The following is a 17,726-nucleotide window of genomic DNA, read 5'->3' on the forward strand; positions in this document are numbered from 1 at the left end:
GTCCCTGGCAGTGTTCATATCCAGTACAGTTTCGTGCAGGCAGCAGATGAGCTGTTTTTGTTCAAGGCAATGTCTGTACCAATCTTAGATTCACAACATTAGCTGTGCAGGTGAGTCTGGGATTTTGGCAGCACCTGCATCCAGCACAGATTCATGGAGGTGGGGTGCAAATGGGTACGTTTTCTGTCAGTGTCTGTATCCAGCAGAGGTTAATGGAGGCAGAGCGGAGGTGAGACTTGTTTCCTGTCAGTGTCTGTATCCAGCACAGATTCATGGAGATGGGGCGAAGGTGAGTTTGGGTACCTGTTAGTGCATTTCGCCATCACAGATTCATGGAGGCAGCAATGGAGCTTAGGCCCAGTACAAGATCCGGCAGCAACTGCAGTGACGGTATTATTCAACGATGTCGAAATCAGCCTCGTGGTAACAATAGAATAGTGTTTGGACAAATGTCGTGCCGAGCAGCATCAGTGCCAACTACTTTGCTGAGGTCCATCAAGGCCTCCTTTTGACCAAGTCATCAGCGGAGTCAAGATGCTGCCAAAGATTGGGCGACTTCCATTCCGACGGTGATAGAGGAGGGGACACATGCCTGACCAGCATGTCAATGATGGAGCACTTAGCAAGGACTATGAAGTTGGACGTTCTCTTTATATCTCCATATCTTTCTCTTTTATATTGTATGTTGTGATTTTAAATGTTTTTTTGAGATGGTGCTGCAGCGTGGCAACACGAGACAACACATTTCACTGTATGTGCCAGGAATATGCACGTGACAGTAAATAACTCAAATGAAAATCCTTAGGTGCTTTTCAAAAGCACGGACTTTTTATAACATCCATGGTGTTAGACCGTCGAATGCAGCGCTTTTCAAATGGGAGCTGCCATCCTGGATCTCTGTCAATCGTTCCCTGAGAATCTGCCCTCAGGTTTCTGAAAGTGTCACTGTACAAGCAGCATTAAGGAGGCTGAGAGAATATAATCTTTCAGCACTACCAGTCATCTCAACCTTATCTTGGAAAGCTCTCCTACATCTTGACACAACACCACGTACCCTCAGACAATGGGTCTGAGGAGTTAAGAATACTTCCATTTCTGCGAATTAATGCTCACCATTCCCACAGTTCAAAGATGTGGTGGTTAGGGGGATTGTCTATGTTAAACTAACCACCGTGCGCAGGGAATTATAGGTTAGGTGTGTAAGCCATGGGAGACGCAGGGTTACAGGGATAAGGTAAGGCCGAATGGGCATTTTCTACAGTCTGGGGATTCTATGATACTGTGAGTTAGCATGTGGATGTGACATTCAGCTGAATCAACGGAAAATTCAGCATGTTCTGTCCTTCAGACGGGGATGTGCGCCATCCACTATAACAGTTAACATCATAACACAGCGATGGACAGGTCTGAAGAGTCAGGAATAAAGGTAACTATTTTAGTCTGTCTGCTTCTCCCATGTACCCCATTGGGCTGGTCAGTCCCTCTAATATAACCTGCAATTTTACATGAAAAGGAGCAACATACGTTTGGAGTGTGAGCTATAAGAAGCTATAAACGTTTGATGAGAAATCTTCGAATTATGTGCTCATGTCGTTGGTAGGTCTGTGTGTAAATATGGTCCTTTGTTAAGAGAGGCGTTTACTCTTTAGGAATGTCATTACCGTGCAACTTGCTGGGTTGACATTTAGCATACTGTGGTGTAATTAAGAAACTTGACTTGAATCGATACGAAGGAGACGTTTTTGCGTAAGTTGTTTTACGATTGATGTTCTTCCTCCAGAAGCCGTTGTTGTCTGTCTACACGTCACAATTGCCCCAAGTATTGGATTTGATTGGGATCAGCCTCTTGCTTGCAAATCCCAGCTCTTTGTCTCAGTGTAACACAGTTTCACCTTGTTCTTCAGTTCATTCTTCAAGTCCTTACCCCAGTTCTTCCACACTCTCATGTCTGGACTCATTGTTGATGACTTGTGCGTGATTATCCAGGGCAGCAGTTGCTTTTGTTTTGAGTTTGTGTCAACACTGTTTAATTGTTCCTGTGGTAGGCTGAGGCCACGCTGTCTTTAAGTTCATTGTCTGCCCACGCACTCTGCTCTCCAAAATATAGCGTTTCATTGCCCAACCAAACAACTGAATGAAAGAAACACTCTCTTCATATGACAGGCGTACATGATCTGGTGACTGGGCATCACTCTAATCTAAACCTATTCTCTGGCTATGTTTTATGGATCTGATGGCCTCTCACTCACTGGCTGGCGAGTCAACATTAACAGAGTCTCCTCTTTTCATGAAACCCCAGTATAGGTATTGTCACTCAGGCACTGAGCTGGGCAAGAGAAGGGATTTGGACAAATGACAGCGCCAAGCAGTGGTCATTACCAGCCAGAGGCCAGTGGCCCTGCTCGACAGGAAAGCAGTAACATTTAGTACAACAACAACCTGAGGGCTGGTATTGATCTTGGATAACAGACCAACAGTAAGTGATTGAGTGAGAGAAGGGGAGGTGATGATCACAACACAGCTTTGTGGAGGAAAGCTGGTTGGGGGCATGAAATAGCCTTGGCGGGATGGATTTGGAAAACGCCAAGTGTTTTGCACACGTACATTAGGAATAAGAGAATGATCTGAGAGAGCGTAAGCTGGATCCAAGCCAGTGGAGGGAACTTAAGCACTAAGCGTGGCGAGATAGCGAAGGAGCAAAATGAGTTTTTTGCTATTGTATTCATCAGAGAGAGGGAGCTTGATGTTAGAGAGAATACTGGGGAAGAGCTTAAAAGGCTTGAGCAGATTGATGTTGTTAAGAATGTGGATATGGTGGAAATTCTGGAAAACATGAGTATGATTCAATCTCGAGGGCCGGTTCAGATATATCCAAATTTCCCACGAGAAGTGAGGAATAAGATTGCTGCACCTCTGGCAATGATCTTTGAATTCAGTCTCTCCATAGGAGTTCTTCATGTTTGGAGGGAGGCATATATTGTACTTCACTTCAGGGAAGTAACTAAGGAAAAAAAAACCTGGAAATTATTGTCTGGGTAGGTTTACGTCAGTGGTCAGCAAGGTACTGAAAAATGTTCGCAGATATTTTATTTTGGATCGTTTGGATAAAGATTTTTGATTAAGGATTGTTTTTTTTTATATAAATGGCTTGGCTAAAGAAGTGGAAGGTAAACAGAGACGTTTACCCAGGAAAAAGGCTGTCAGGAGAGGTCATACGTTTATGGTCACTGGAGAAAGTAAAGGGAAAATATCAGAGGTAGGTTATTTCCGCAAAGAGTTTTTGATTCGTGGACTGCACTGCTAGCTTTGGTAGTAAAGTTAGAGACATGAAGAACATTTAAGCGACCGCTGGTCAAGCACATGCACGTCAGCAATTGGAGAGTTGTGTATTTAGGTTGATCTTAAATTAAGATAAATGTTTGGCACAACATTGGGGTCCGAAAGGCCTGCACTGTGCTGCACTGTTCAGTGTTCTATGTTTTGACACTGAGGAGGTTTGACACCATCCAGGTCATTCACTCCATTTGTCTGACATCAAAGCCACAAATATTAATTCCCTTCAATGTCATCACAAAGCGAAAGCAGTATGTACAATCCAAAAGCTACAGCTGTGAAGTTGACCGATGGACTGTAGACAGAACCTTCCAAACCGAAGGCCACTTCCACCAATGACGGTAGTAGATACAGTTAACACCAGTCCCTGCAACATCCCCTCAAACCACTCACCATCCCGGCTCAGAAATGTATTGTCATTCCTTCACCAACTTTGGGTCGAAGACCTTGAACTCCCTCTTGAACAGAATAGTACCGAGCAAAAATTCTGCAAATGTTCTGGAAGGCAGCTCATCACACATTCTCCAAGCCAAGTTTGAATGAACGCTGACAAGTCTGCCACAACTACATTTTAATCTATTTTGGAATTAAATCTGGGTGTTTGTGGCAAACCGTCCTCCAACACACACACACCGTTTTCGATATCACTCCCAGTATCAATCTCACCCCAGAGTTGGCATCATGTTCTGCACTGTGTCCTGAAACTGAAGTAACTGCAACATTGGTGATAAGTAATTGAAAATTACTGACCAGAATCTTCACTCCATCAGAGAGGATCAAATTCACCACATTTATAATTTTCCAATTTTCGGTTAAACACAGGCATCGAGACCATACTTTAGACAATCAATATACTCCATCATTTCCAACATGCAGAAATTTACAGATAGGCTGAGGGTTGCAGGTGTATAATTCCTTGGAAGTGGAGCCGAGGATAGATAGGATGGTGAAGGAGGCACTTGGCACATATTGAAAATATTGACAAGGATGTTGCTGGGATTGGGTTTCAGTTATCGGGAGAGACTGAATAGGTTGAGGCTTCTCTCCAAGCAGAGGAACATTATCAAGGTTTATAAAATCCTGAAATACATGGATCGGGTGAAGAGCAGAATGTTTTAGCCATGGTATCAGAGTCCAAACCTGGAGAGCAGGGCCTCAAGATGAAAGGGGAAATATTTGAATAGGTATTCAGACTAATAGTAATTAGTTGCAATCTAATTACTCTAATGATGTAATTATTGATGATTTTGGGAAACGTTTATCTGCATGTGAAGACTTTAATGCACTACTGTATCATCACAAGTTTCAGATAAGTCGACTGAAAACTACGAAGAGGCTCAACTCTTTCGAATGTAGTTTCAGTATGAGCTAACTAGATGGTGAGCTTGATTGGGATATTGAGTTGTCAAGGCAAAGTACATTTTTTTTATTTTCTCACATTTCATTTCGTCTGTAATACCATTGCTTGGTCTCAGTGTAGAATGTTTCGAATACATTGAGCAATAAATCTTAAGCTTGACACAAGAAAACCCTAAAAATGATCTGAGTTGTAACTGTCTAGCGCCGAGGATCATGTATGTATGGAATGACCTGCTTGAAGAAGTGGCGGGGGCTGGTACCATTACAAAATTAAAAAGGTACGGAGATGGATATATGGATTGGAAACGTTCAGGGCCAAGTGGACGCAAATGGGATTAGAATACGTCAGGATGTGTGATTGGCGTGGACGAGTTAGTACAAACGGGTTGTTTTCGTGCTAAGTCGCGCAAAATGTGTCTTTTTCTAAACAAATAGTGAACAAATATCGCACAGGTTTGGGAAAATAAATTGGCTGCCAAAGTCGGAATGCAGAAAAGTGTCAAGCAAAGAAAAAAATAGCTATTATTATGATCTTAATGAGTATTCCTTTTGAAAATTTTATTTAAAATTTAGATTGGACCCTACTGCAGATTTGATCCAGATAAAATTGCTGCGAAAATCACTGACTACAAATGGGTTTGGGGAGGCGAGGCAGCATTGGAACAAGCAGTGAGAGAGATAGGACCGATGTCTGTTGTGATTAATGCAAGTCTGAAATCCTTTCAACATTATAAAGGAGGTAAGTCGCAGAGCACTGGATAATGTCTTTGAATCAGATTATCGACTGTTCAAGAAAAGGTATTAGAAATCATACATCTACAGACACTTTTACTGTCACTATTTTGGTATTAATATTACTGCAAAGTTCACCATGGACCATGACCCTTACCCTTGTTCCTCCCTGCACTCCTTCCGTGTTACATGCCGTCCAGTTCTGTCAGATATCATCGAGTTAAAGCGAGACTATGCTACAAGGTGAGCTCATGAATGGTAATGAGAAATGGACCTGCTCCCATTCGGAGTGATGCAAATAGCTCAAAACGTTGTGCTGTAGCTAAGAGAACTGGCAGTGAGGTGTAACTGTCCTGATGTGCTGCTGAGTACCTGCACATGTCAGCGTTTTATTAATTGTAAACTGAAGACGCTACACTCACTGTATCTGGATTAAGAGGAAGGGCGAGACCTTCGACGTGAAATCTTTTGGCCTCCTTCTGAGAGTCCTTCACTCTCTCCTCCACCTCTTCTCTCAGCAGCTGTTTCTATTCTGTTCTTGATCTCCTCTCGTGTGGCGACTCGAGATGACTTGCAAAGATGGTGGTCTGAACAGGGAGGTGGACGCCTGCACAGCTTCCTTGTGATGATGACACAGGTCGTCTCCATGTGCAGAACTATTCCCTATTGACTCCGTCGACATTTCAAATCACAAAGCACTTCTACTGTACAACCCACAATTGGAGACAAACCCGAAAAATACTGAATGCAGAGTGGAGCTCCTTCATTACCCCAGGTGTAGGATTTTGTACGTTAACAGAATGTGTTAACACACATGGCAGCAAACCGATATTCCACACGGTCAGGTACCATGGTCAGTGTCTTCTGCACATGTCTGGGAAATTATTTCTACACCGAAAATAATTTCAGCAAGATATAAAAACAACAGCAAAAATTATTAAAAAATGGAAGAATGCAATCAAGGTCGGACCTTCAATTGGAAAACAGATAGTCTGTGATTAGGTGGAACAAGGAAATTAAATAAGAAAAGGGATGGTGGTCCAGTGCCAGCCGGAATGGACAGGAGACAATTAAAGAAAGTAAATAAATGTATGCAGAAAGTTTCAGGGCCTGAGGGAGTGTTATTTTTAAAAAAAGAGACCTCGGGGCCCGCGTGCATAATTCCATGATTTTGGAGACACACGTCGACAGGGGAGTGAAAGCAGCATTCGTCAGTACATTGAGTATATGCTTTGCGATGTCATGTTCCAGCTGCAAAGGACATTGGTAAGGCCAGTTTCAGAATTTTATGTTAAAGTCTGGACTTTCTGCTGTAAGAAATATGTTGTGAAATTTGAAAGGATCCAGAAAATATTTACAAGAACTTAGCAAGGGTTGAAGTATTTGAGGGTTAGAGTGAGGCTGAATTGAGTCTAGCTTAGAGTTTTGCTGGAGAAGCACAGCAGCACAGGCAGCATTTGAAGAGGAGGAAAATCAAGTTTTGGGCAACAGCTCTTCCTGATGAAGTCGATTTTCCTCCCTCCTCAGATCCTGCCTGACCTGCTGTGCATTTCCAGCATAAGTCTAATCTGGACTCTGATTTCCAGCATCTGTACTCCTCACTTTCGCCCGAGGCCGAGAAGGCTGCAGCCTTGTTCGCTGGTACGACAGAGACTGAAGGGTGAGCTTATGGAGGTTCATGAACAATAATGGGTATGGGACGAATAAAGAGGAGGAGAGTCCAAAACTTTTGTATCTGTTCACCGTACATTTACGGTGAGAAGGAAAAGATTTAAACGTTAACTGAGGAGCAATGTTTTCACACAGAGCATGGTACGTGTCTGGAATGAAATACCAGAGGAAGTGGTGGAGAGTGATACAAATACAACATTAGAAAAGGCATCTGGATGGGTAGATGAATAGGAATGGTTTCCAGGGATATTGGCCAAGTGCTGTAAAATAGGACTAGATTGCTTGAGGATATGTGCTCAGCATGGACGATTTCCATCGAAGCATCGAAGCATTTCTACACTAAAAAGGTCTATGACTCTGAAGGATGTGCCGAGAGGAAGTGAGAATGGCAGAGGAGATGTCATTGGGAAACATTGATTAAAGTCAACAGACGTAAAGGTGAGGAGTGAGGACGATCAATTTGAAGACAGTTAGTAAAAACAGACATGTCAGTGTTCATTAATCAAAGCTAAATTAACACTAATTAAATATTTCACAGATAAACCATGTAATATGTTTCTCCTTACAGGAGTTTACTATGATGAAAATTGCAATGGATATGTAACTAATGACGTGCTGGTGGTTGGTTTTGGAATTGAGGATGGAATGAGATATTGGCTGGTTAAAAACAGGTCCGTACTCTTTGAAATAACAAACACCTGATCACAGACGGAGAAGGGACAGTGGCATGGAGTGAATTTCCTGTCTCTATGCTGCAACTTTTGTATCTGTTCAGCGAGCACGTAACTCTGTGTTTATCTGGAATTGAATGCTTAATGGTTGTGCTGTCTGAGATGATATCTAAAAAAAACGTCAGAGGCAGGTATCCCATCACCAAGTAACGCTGCACTTACAAGTGTACGGTTCTTGTCTGAAGTATTGCTTCGCACAGAGGCAGGCATCAGAGTGTCATTAGCCCTGAATCACAACCAGTTTTTAAACTTACCAGTACAAATTACAAACATATGGTTAAAATTAACAGCTGTACACAACAAAAGAAAACAATTTCCTGGGGAAGTGGGCGGCAACGTCATATCTCAAACCCAACTGTACAACCTGTTCACAGGGAAACAAGGACAAAGCTCTAATCACTTGTCACTAGGACACTGATGGGATCAGATTAACAGCCCCAATTCTGGAACGTAGAACATAGAACTTTACAGCCCAGTAAATGTCTTTTTACACTCGATGTGCAACCAATCTGAAGGCCATGGAGCAAATACTATTCCATTCTCATCCATATGCCTGACCAAAGACCATTTAAATTTTCTGAAATGTGGCAATACCTCCACTGATGCAGGCAGAGTTCCAAGCCCTGACAACAATCTGAGGAAAGAAACTACCACTGACATCTGTCCAACGTCTATCTCTGTTGATTTTAAAGCCCTCCTGCCAGCCATCGCCATTCAAGGAAAAAAAGCCTCTCACTATCCAACCTATCAAATATTTTAATTAACTTATGTGTCTCAATTAATTCACCTGAAACTTTATCCTTACGGAAACAGCCTTAACTCCCTCAGCTTTTCCTTTTGCTATCTCCCTCCATAACTGGCGATTTCCCAGTAAATCTCATCTCAACCCGTTCCAAAGCATGCACATTCTTACTGTAATATGGTGACCAGAAGTGTGCATATTACCCAGAATGTGGTTGTGACAGAGTTTAGTATGGCTTGAAGCATGATATCCTGTTTCCGAAACTGAATCCCCCTAACAATCAAAGCTAACACACCATATGCCATCCCAATAACCCTATCAACCTGGGAGGCAATATTCAAACATCGATGTACCTCGACACCAAGATCTCTGTGCTCATCTGCACAAGCACGAATCTGACCATTCGCCCATTACATTGGATTCTTTCCAAACTGAATCACCTCACACTTTACCGCGTTAAACTGCATTCGCCACCTGTCGGCATAGCTCTGCAGCTTATCTACTTACCTCTGCAATCCATACATCCTTAGTAACTGTCCACACCTCTAACGAACTTAATGTCATCCGCATATTAGTCCACCATCCTTCTCTTTCATTCAGTTCATTTCTATAAAAATCGACTAACAAAAGGAGATCCGAAACTGATCCTTACGGTACTTTATTAGTAACTGAACTCGAGAATGAATATTTTCCATCAAATTCCACCGTCTGTCTCCTTTCAGCCATTTATTCTTTGAGGCATCGCTGGCTGCCGTCATTACAATCACGGCAGTCAGGTTTATAAGAAGCAGTCACATCTTCAGGGCCAGATTGGATACAAAATGTTTGATTAAACAAGTCCAGTGGTTCTGGTGAATACACACACACACACACACACACACACACACACACACACACACACAGACACACACACACACACACACACACACACACACACACACACACTGACACATACACACATTTCTACTTGATTTCCCAGAAGAAACATTATGTGGGTAGCTTATAAGAACGTACACATTGTTGTGTAATAAGGTAGATAGTATTACAGTGTAATGGGTGCTGGAATAGTTTGGTAAAGCTTGGAAATGTGATTTGGGCAGGGTAACCGGATATGGAACAAATTCTAAGGCCGAAGTATGGTTGCAGTTTAGGAGACACGGGGTAACCTTTGCCCAAATCAACATATGCTCTGCACAGACTATATCCTGTGGCAGGCAACCTCAGAACGATGTTGGGTGAAAAAAAACCCTGAGAAAATCTCCTCCACCATAAGGCAAGAAAGAAATCTCCAGGAGGCCATATACACTTTCACTCGGCCCTATTCAATTAGAACTTCGTATCTACTCCAGCTGCAGACTATCCCTGATAATGATCTCATCCCATTTGAATTGTTGCAGTGAGTCTATACGTAGTATACAGAGCAGCAATTGATGTTAAAGAAAACAATTTACTCTTTCCACCCTGATGCACCTTATTCTTTACAACTCATTGTCTAGCTCAGTAATTCCAGAATTCAGTCCCGAAAATAATTCCAATTATATACAAGAGTGAAAACAGCTGCTTCTCCAAACATGTCTCTTTTATCAGCGTTTTGATTCCAACACCAATGGATTTTCTTATTTTGCAGCTGGGGAACAGACTGGGGTGAAGACGGGTACATCAAAATTGCTAAGGATAGAGGGAATCACTGTGAAATTGCCAGTTTTGTGCGGTACCCTATCGTGTAACGAGCCAACTGATAAGACAGAGCTTCATCAATCCCAGCTGAATGAAAACCCGGACCATTTCTGTTAATGCTGACTCAGTCAAGGACATTGCTTTAATTGTCTGCTGCAAAGTTAAAAAGTGAAATAATGACGATTTTTGCACATTTCTATCACTTCATATAAAACCAATGGCACTGTCTGATTGATACGTATAGCCACTGTAAATGATAGAGTGAATATATTCTCCAGCTTGGAGAAGACAATAATCTGCCTGTACTGCTGATGACCAACAATATAATAAAGGCTGCCAGCAATCATTTTCAGAGTTTGTTTGTCCAAACGAACGTATTTGTTTTTGTGCCTAATGAATTGCCTTGTCTGCTATGAAATCTATTGTCAAACCATGTTGTAGACAAATGCACAGAAAATTTGAAGAGTCTGCGTTTTTTTGACACCAGCACAGTTACTGAATAAATGCAATGGGGTTGTTGAGGACAATAAGGCTTAATTGAACAGAGTCTAACCAGAATCCCTCCTGGAAACAGGTTAAGCCGGTCAGACTGTAGACTGGGAGTGTCCCGATGAGATTCAGTTCAGACAAATGCGAATATGTCGTTTCATCTACTAATTGTCACTGAACAGAAAAACTGGAAAACCGAGTATTTTATGTATGGCAAAGCAATACTTGTGGAGAATCGTAAATGACAAAAAGAGGTCACACACAGATCTTGTGAAATAGACGAATACTGGTTTATTTCTGACGATATCATGGGCAAGAGAAATTGCTAGGAGTGGTACAGCATGGACAAACTGCACAGATAATTCCAGGATTCTATATCCCGTGCTGCAGATACAAATAGTGTGCATAGTGTTACATCCGTGTTCTGGTCGTGCATTGTTAATTCCAAGACAATATGACTTAAATTATATTGAATGGAAAAAAAATATAATTCTAACAGGGGTGTCCGTTCCTCGTCTAGTGCAGGTGCTCATCTCCAGTTTCCTCGTTTCAATGCTTATGCAGGGTGGTGTGCAATCTGCCGTCGTATCAGGTGTCACTCAGTCTCGGTAGGCTTTGTGGGGTTATGTACTTGAGGAGACTGGGGATGGCCTCACATCACAACGCTTCTATAGAGATGATGCTATTGTGAGCTAGGAATACTGCTGTCAGATCATCTCAGGAGGGGATTCATTGAGTCTGGAAGCTGTTCAGAAAATGGCTTGTTTTGCTGTTTTGTTACTGAGCTGGTTGTAGACAAGTTGAGGTATTTTGCGTATGTTGTGTTTAGTTAATAATCGACACGGCTTCTGCAAGCAATTAGTGGGCACGCAGAGTAGTTCATTTTTTTTCTCCGACAATTCCACCTTTTTTGTTTTTATCTGAGAACTGAGTTTGAGGTGAAGGGGGTGTGTCGCAAGAACCGGGGGGTAATCTGACGCGGTCGGGCGAGAATCAGTTGGTTAGTATTTGGAGTCCGAATCCAAAGCTGCATATTCCTTGTCGGTTGCAAAGTTATTGTTCGAGTAGGCCTTCATTGATGCATGGTAAGGCGGCGGGGGAAGCACCTTGGAGGACAAACGCTGGGGATTTAAACACATTTTAATAGCCATGCAAGTCGTGCGATGTCGACAATGATAGTAATGACGAATATGAATCCCTATAGCAAGGCTATGCTCCAGGTAAACTGTCGCAGTTCTTGCCCAGTTCCATCGGTCCCATTTGTTTTTGCGGTAGCACATTGGATATGCCAGGCTGGGTTACTAATGTCCACACTGGGGTTGGGTAATTAAGTGCAACAATCGGAAACGATGAGGGTGCATGCGCCCACTTTCTCGAACAGCAGATAATCCTGGATCATCCTGTTTTGCAGGGTACCATTGGGGATGCCAACAGTTTTGACATTCACCTGGTCGTTGGCTACCTCCTCCAAGGTGGGGGCCAGCTGATAAGTTTTTATTTTGAATCGAGTGGTTGCATATTTGGGTGAAAGGATAGAGAGAACCAGGTCAAGATCGGTGAGACTTCGCTTCCTGTGATATGGTGGTGTCGTAAAGGGAAATACCGGGAATGGTATGCAAATGAGACTGCACCGCATATACAACATAACAGCTCCTGGGTCAGGATAATGAAAGGTAGGCTTTGGGGCCACAAATAGCATAGATACCATTATAGATTCTCAAATTGTCGGTCTGGAACTCTCTCTAGGGTTTGGTGAAGGTGGTGTTTTGGCTGGTAACGTTGAGGACGTGAAGGATCAGTAAACTGTCTTCTCCTGTGGACCACCTTGCTGTGGGAGTGAGGACATACGAGTTTGTGCACTGGCGCCAGCCGGCATTCCATCCGATTGGATGGCTGTTTTTGAGGCTGACAGATTACAGGGGTTTGCACTGTCTGGTCGCGTCTGTGAGGGGTATTGCCGGGGTATCGTTGGAAAGGTTGCATAAGCGAAGACCCATCCCTAAAGTTTGTTTAATGGCTACCCTGCGGGTTTCCAGTGGGCCAAACATTTACACCCGTAACTTTCCATTCCCGGTGACAAACTGAGAGAGGTTACTTCGGGGACTTGTCGCGTTCCAGCCGCCATTGATTTCTGATTCGTTGAAGGGGATGGGTTTCAAGGGAATTCACTCTTGGGAGTGCATGGAGGCATGAGCGCAAACACAACATCTAATCTGCTTGACCCGTAACTCGTGAACACCTAAAATTTCTCACGACCTGCCCCCATTTCCAATCATCCCGTGGCAGGATGATCAGGGTGAGGAGATAAATGATTAGTATAGCGGCGGTCAGCTAGAATTTCCTCAGGGAGCGGAGCTGACTTTGGCTGTGTTTCCTGTTTGTTGCTGTTTGCGGTGGAGCTCGCTTGCAGCAGGTCTCATGCTGGTTTTCTATTCAATTTGACAGTTTTCCGGGTTGTCAGAAACAGCAGTTATGGGTCTTTCTAATTCGATGAGAAAATCTTTTTCCAGTGAATTGCTCATTATGTCATGAGAAAGGGAGTACTGCAGATGCTGGAGATCAGACCTGAAAATGTGTTGCTGGAAAAGCAGAGCAGGTCAGGCAGCATCCAAGGAGGAGGAGAATCAACGTTTCGGGCATGGTCCCTTCTGTCGGAATGAGGAGAGTGTGCCAAGCAGGCTAAGATAAAAGGTAGGGAGGAGGGACTTGGGGGAGGGGAGTTGGAAATGCGATAGGTGGAAGGAGATTAAGGTAAGCGTGATACGCCGGAATGGGGGTGAGGGCGGAGAGGTGAGGAAGAAGATTGCAGGTTAGGAAGGTGGAGCTGAATTCGAGGGTTGGGACTGATACTAGGTGGGGGGAGGGTAAATGAGGAAACTGGAGAAATCTGAGTTCATGCCTTGTGGTTGGAGAGTTCCGAGGCAGAAGATGAGGCGTTCTTCCTCCAGCTGTCGTGCTGATCCCTTGTGGTTGGAGGGTTCCTAGGCGGAAGATGAGGCGCTCTTCCTCCAGCCATCGTGTTGATCCTTCCATATCCGCCACAAAATCACCTGCACCTTCACACACATCATTTACTGCATCCCCGAACCCGTTTTGGCCTCCTCTATATTGCGGACATAGGCCGCCTACTTGCGGAACCTTTCAGAGAACACCTCTGGGACACCTGGACCAACCAACCCAACCACCCTGTGGCTCAACACTTCAACTCTCCCTTCCCCTCCACCAAGAACATGCAGGTACTCGGACTCCTCCATCGCCAGACCATAGCAAAACGACGCCTGGAAGAAGAGCACCTCATCTTCCGCCTAGGACCCCTCCAAGCACAAGGAATGAACTCAGATTTCTCCAGTTTCCTCATTTCTCCTCCCCCCACCTTGTCTCTGTCCCAACCCTCGAACTCAGCACCACCTTCCTAACCTGCAATCTTCTTTCTGACCTTTCCGCCTCCACCCCCACTCCGGCCTATCGCCCTCACCTTAACCTCCTTCCACCTGTCACATTTCCAACGCCCCTCCCCCAAGTCCCTCCTCCATACCTTTTATCTGAGCCTGCCTGGCACACTCTCCTCATTCCTGTAGAAGGACTCATGCCCGAAACGTTGATTCTCCTTATCTTTGGATGCTGACTGACCTGATGTGCTTTTCCGGCAAAACATTTTCAGCTCATTATGTAATGCCCAGGTTGGAACGTATGAACTGACTCACGGTGGAGTGTCGGCATTGCTGCCTTTCCCAAATCATGGTTAAGGTTAATGGCCCTATTAAGGGCTTGAACGTAATCCAGCAGGGTCTCCTGGGTCAGGAGTAGCGCTGTACCTGTGGGGGGTTTTGTGAGCCTGGTCACTGTCAGCAGGGGTCTTCCCGGAAGAACTTCGAAAGGCGTGAGCCCTGTGCTCCAGTTTAACTTGCCACGGATTGTGTAAAGGGCTAAAGCAAGGCATCTGGCCAGGACAGACCTGATTCCTGGATAATGTTAGTAGGATAGTTATAAGCATGCCATTTCACCTGATAACTGGGGCTGATATGGAACGTGATGATTCCATGATATTCCCAGGTCCACTCGTCCATTTAAATGTTAGCCTGAACTCTGAATATCGAAATAACACCGTTCGTCCAAAATTTACACGCTGTCCTCACGTCATCGTTCATGTTGAATGCTTTCACTTTCTTGCGTAACATTCCAATAATCACCAAAATATATTTAAAGCCTTGTTTAGGAGTTTATTTTTTTTAAAAAAATGACTTCCAGGTGGGTGAAGGGTCCCTCAGGAGTAGATAGGTCGTCATAATTGGCTTTCGGCTAACCCGCAATGTCTTGGAGCCAAATCATACCGCGTGACAGTAGGGTTGGGGCCACGGCAACAAATCCCATCCCATACCGAGATTACCTGTCCGCATGTATCGTCCCTCTCTTCGCTGTGTGGTCCATGCTTTGGGCTTCCAGATCTAATAGATGGACGTGGGTCTTGGGTTAGATAAGACCGCCTTATGAGGTGCATCCGTAGTTGTCGAAATGGTGATTCCCAAGCCCCCCGGCGGATCCAACTGTCCTTTTCCACCATTCCAGCAACCTGTTTAGCGAATCGTAAAGTGTCAGTGGCGTCAAAGTGATTCTGGAAATTCCCGTATCCTGCGGGTCTCCAGTACCTTTGTAGTGTAGTTAAAAATAGCTTCTGGAGCTGCTGTGTCAGCGGAGGTATCTCCGCGAGTGATGGATTCACTGGCCGTGATGTTATTAACACAATATATAACAGCCAGGACAGAGGGTAGGAAGATTGCTTTCAGCAGGTTGTCAATTAACTGAGTGTGGTGAAATGGCTGATGTAATAAATCCTTTGCATTCCAGAGATTGCTGAATTCGTGGACGACTCTGAATGTATACCTGGAGTCCGAATAAATGTTGGTTGAGGTGTCTTCAGAGATAATAAAGGCTCTGGTAAGAGCGAACAGTTCCACAGCTTGTGTAGATGTCTGATCCGGTAGCGCAGGCAAACAGGAGAGTCTCACAGAGGATGCAGATGGCGTACTGTGCCAGTGTCCGATGGTCTGAGGTTCTGAAAGAAGACCCATCTGTGAAGTGGAACAGGTCAGTCTTATCTCGTGGTGTCTCAGAGAGATCAGGGCACGGCTGCACTCAGTCCACACGATGATTGTTGTCTGCAGAGCTCCTGGGTGACCGAATGAATGTTTTAAAGCAGGGACGTTCTGAAGGAAGAGGTTGGTCCAAGGGAGCAAGATTACCTCAGAGCCTGTTCGCCCAGTGGCTATGAAATGTTGATTTGATGCTGTGTAAAACAGCAGGGAGACCAAATCGGGAAATAAAACAGTGCATCGATAGTCCAGCATAATTGGGCTGGCAGTCCCGAACTCTACCGCAGTGGTTTCCACAGCTCTCAATCAGGCCTGTATTCCCCTTACAGCTGGTGGCAATTATAGAAAGCTCTAGGGCGCCAGAGATCCCAATGAACCTTTTTCAAGATGGCGAACACATGTCCCACTTTCTCAGTGAAATGGCTGTGTTTAGTCAGCGAGCCCCAGAGCACGAACGGAGATTTGAGGTCTGTGAATGCCTCTTCCATCGCAGGTGACTAGCGCCCCTTTGCTGGCTACTTTGGTGAGGATGTCGTTCATAAGGGTGAATCAACGACACAGTAATCAGTAATCCAGTGCCTGCAATATTGATTCATCCCCAGAAAAGCTGGCAGCTGGATCCGTTTGGGGAGAGCTTAGTAATGGCTGTCACCTGCTCCTTAGACAGTGCTCTGATACTGTGTGACAGTTCATATCCCAGGTATTGTATTTTCTTCTGACAGAGTTGCAGTTTGTCCATGCAGACTCTGTGTCCATCCTGAGTCAGGCAATGAGATAAGAGAACAGTGTCCTGTCTGCATGAATCAGTGGAGGTAAAGACCACGAATAAATCGTCAGCACACAGAAGGAGCTTGATTTGGCTTGGCAAGTGGAGAGTTGCACGTGTCCGTTGTATGCAGAGGCATACATAGTGGGGTTCTCCATATACCTTTGGTCAAGCCGCGTGCATGTACACTGGCAGCGACGGTAAGTGAAGGAAAAAAGGGTCCGCGCTCTCAGGGGATAATTACATGGAGAAAAATGTTGAAAAGAAGACGATAACAGAGAGACAAGTGGCCGATGCAGTGATACTGTTGAGAATGACATTAGTTTCAGGAACCACCAGCGAGCAGGGAACAACGACAGAATTGGTTTCCTGTAGGTCATGAATGAAGTCCAATATCCCTGACCTCGTGGTTTTTAGTATAGGCAGCACAGGGATATTGCAGGCGCTGGTCGTAGGCACTAAGACGCCATATTGTAAGATGAAATCAATGACTGATTTGATTCCCACTGTTGCCGACGGTGATAGATTGTATTGCCGTACTGACGGGAGGACACTTCCCTGCTTGAGCGTTATGGTATGTGAAGGGGAAGATAGAACTTGAACTGGATGATTTGAGTTCTGTGTCCACACCGAGGTTGGAAAGTTGCTAAGCAGTATGGGTGCTTCGTAAAAGGGGTCAGGAACTGGGCTCTGTTTGTTGAAGGTGGCCAGCAACGATATCAGAACACAACCCTCGCAGAACTCATTCTGCGCTAGTTAGGCAATCAGAAGTGAGGGAGTTCTGACAGGGTCAATGGGGGCAAATTACAGTGGTCGCTGTTGTAGCCGCGCTGTCAAATATTACTAGTTTTTGGGCAGCGAGGGGCTCTAGACCATGGGAGGAACATGCAGAATCTCAGCCAGATCGTAACAGAGCAGTGCAGTCTGCTCTGCATTGAGCTGGACTTCTGCTGCACCCTCCTGTCGTCCTAACAAAATGCAGTCCAATCAGGGCCAGTAGGATTGTCAGAGCGAGATGAAAGTACACAAGCACACTGTAATGTGATGTCTGCTCTTGCGGGCCTGAGGCAGTGCAATTCAATTGGCAAAGGCAGCTCTGTCAATACCACTGGGCTGATGCAGGGTGCAGTGGGGGA

The 17,726-nt window shown here is 44.6% G+C and overlaps 1 protein-coding gene across 1 annotated transcript; it reads left to right on the forward strand.

Moving 5' to 3' along the window:
- Positions 1-278: 278 nt before the first annotated feature.
- On the forward strand, positions 279-10,577 carry LOC140466551 (testin-2-like). The gene is made up of 5 exons (XM_072562025.1): positions 279-289; positions 2,730-2,889; positions 5,266-5,431; positions 7,664-7,766; positions 10,196-10,577. The coding sequence occupies exons 1-5, from the start codon at positions 279-281 to the stop codon at positions 10,293-10,295; spliced, it is 540 nt and encodes a 179-aa protein (XP_072418126.1). The 3' UTR covers positions 10,296-10,577.
- Positions 10,578-17,726: the final 7,149 nt, after the last annotated feature.

The sequence above is a fragment of the Chiloscyllium punctatum genome, chromosome 43 (genome assembly GCF_047496795.1).
Source record: "Chiloscyllium punctatum isolate Juve2018m chromosome 43, sChiPun1.3, whole genome shotgun sequence".
NCBI classification, from domain to species: Eukaryota; Metazoa; Chordata; class Chondrichthyes; order Orectolobiformes; family Hemiscylliidae; genus Chiloscyllium; species Chiloscyllium punctatum.

Excerpts from the sequence above, each read along its gene's own strand:
- LOC140466551 (XM_072562025.1), top strand. Across the intron at positions 5,432-7,663 it reads CTTTCAACATTATAAAGGAG|GAGTTTACTATGATGAAAAT; the intron begins GTAAGTCGCAGA and ends TTCTCCTTACAG. Across the intron at positions 7,767-10,195 it reads TATTGGCTGGTTAAAAACAG|CTGGGGAACAGACTGGGGTG; the intron begins GTCCGTACTCTT and ends CTTATTTTGCAG.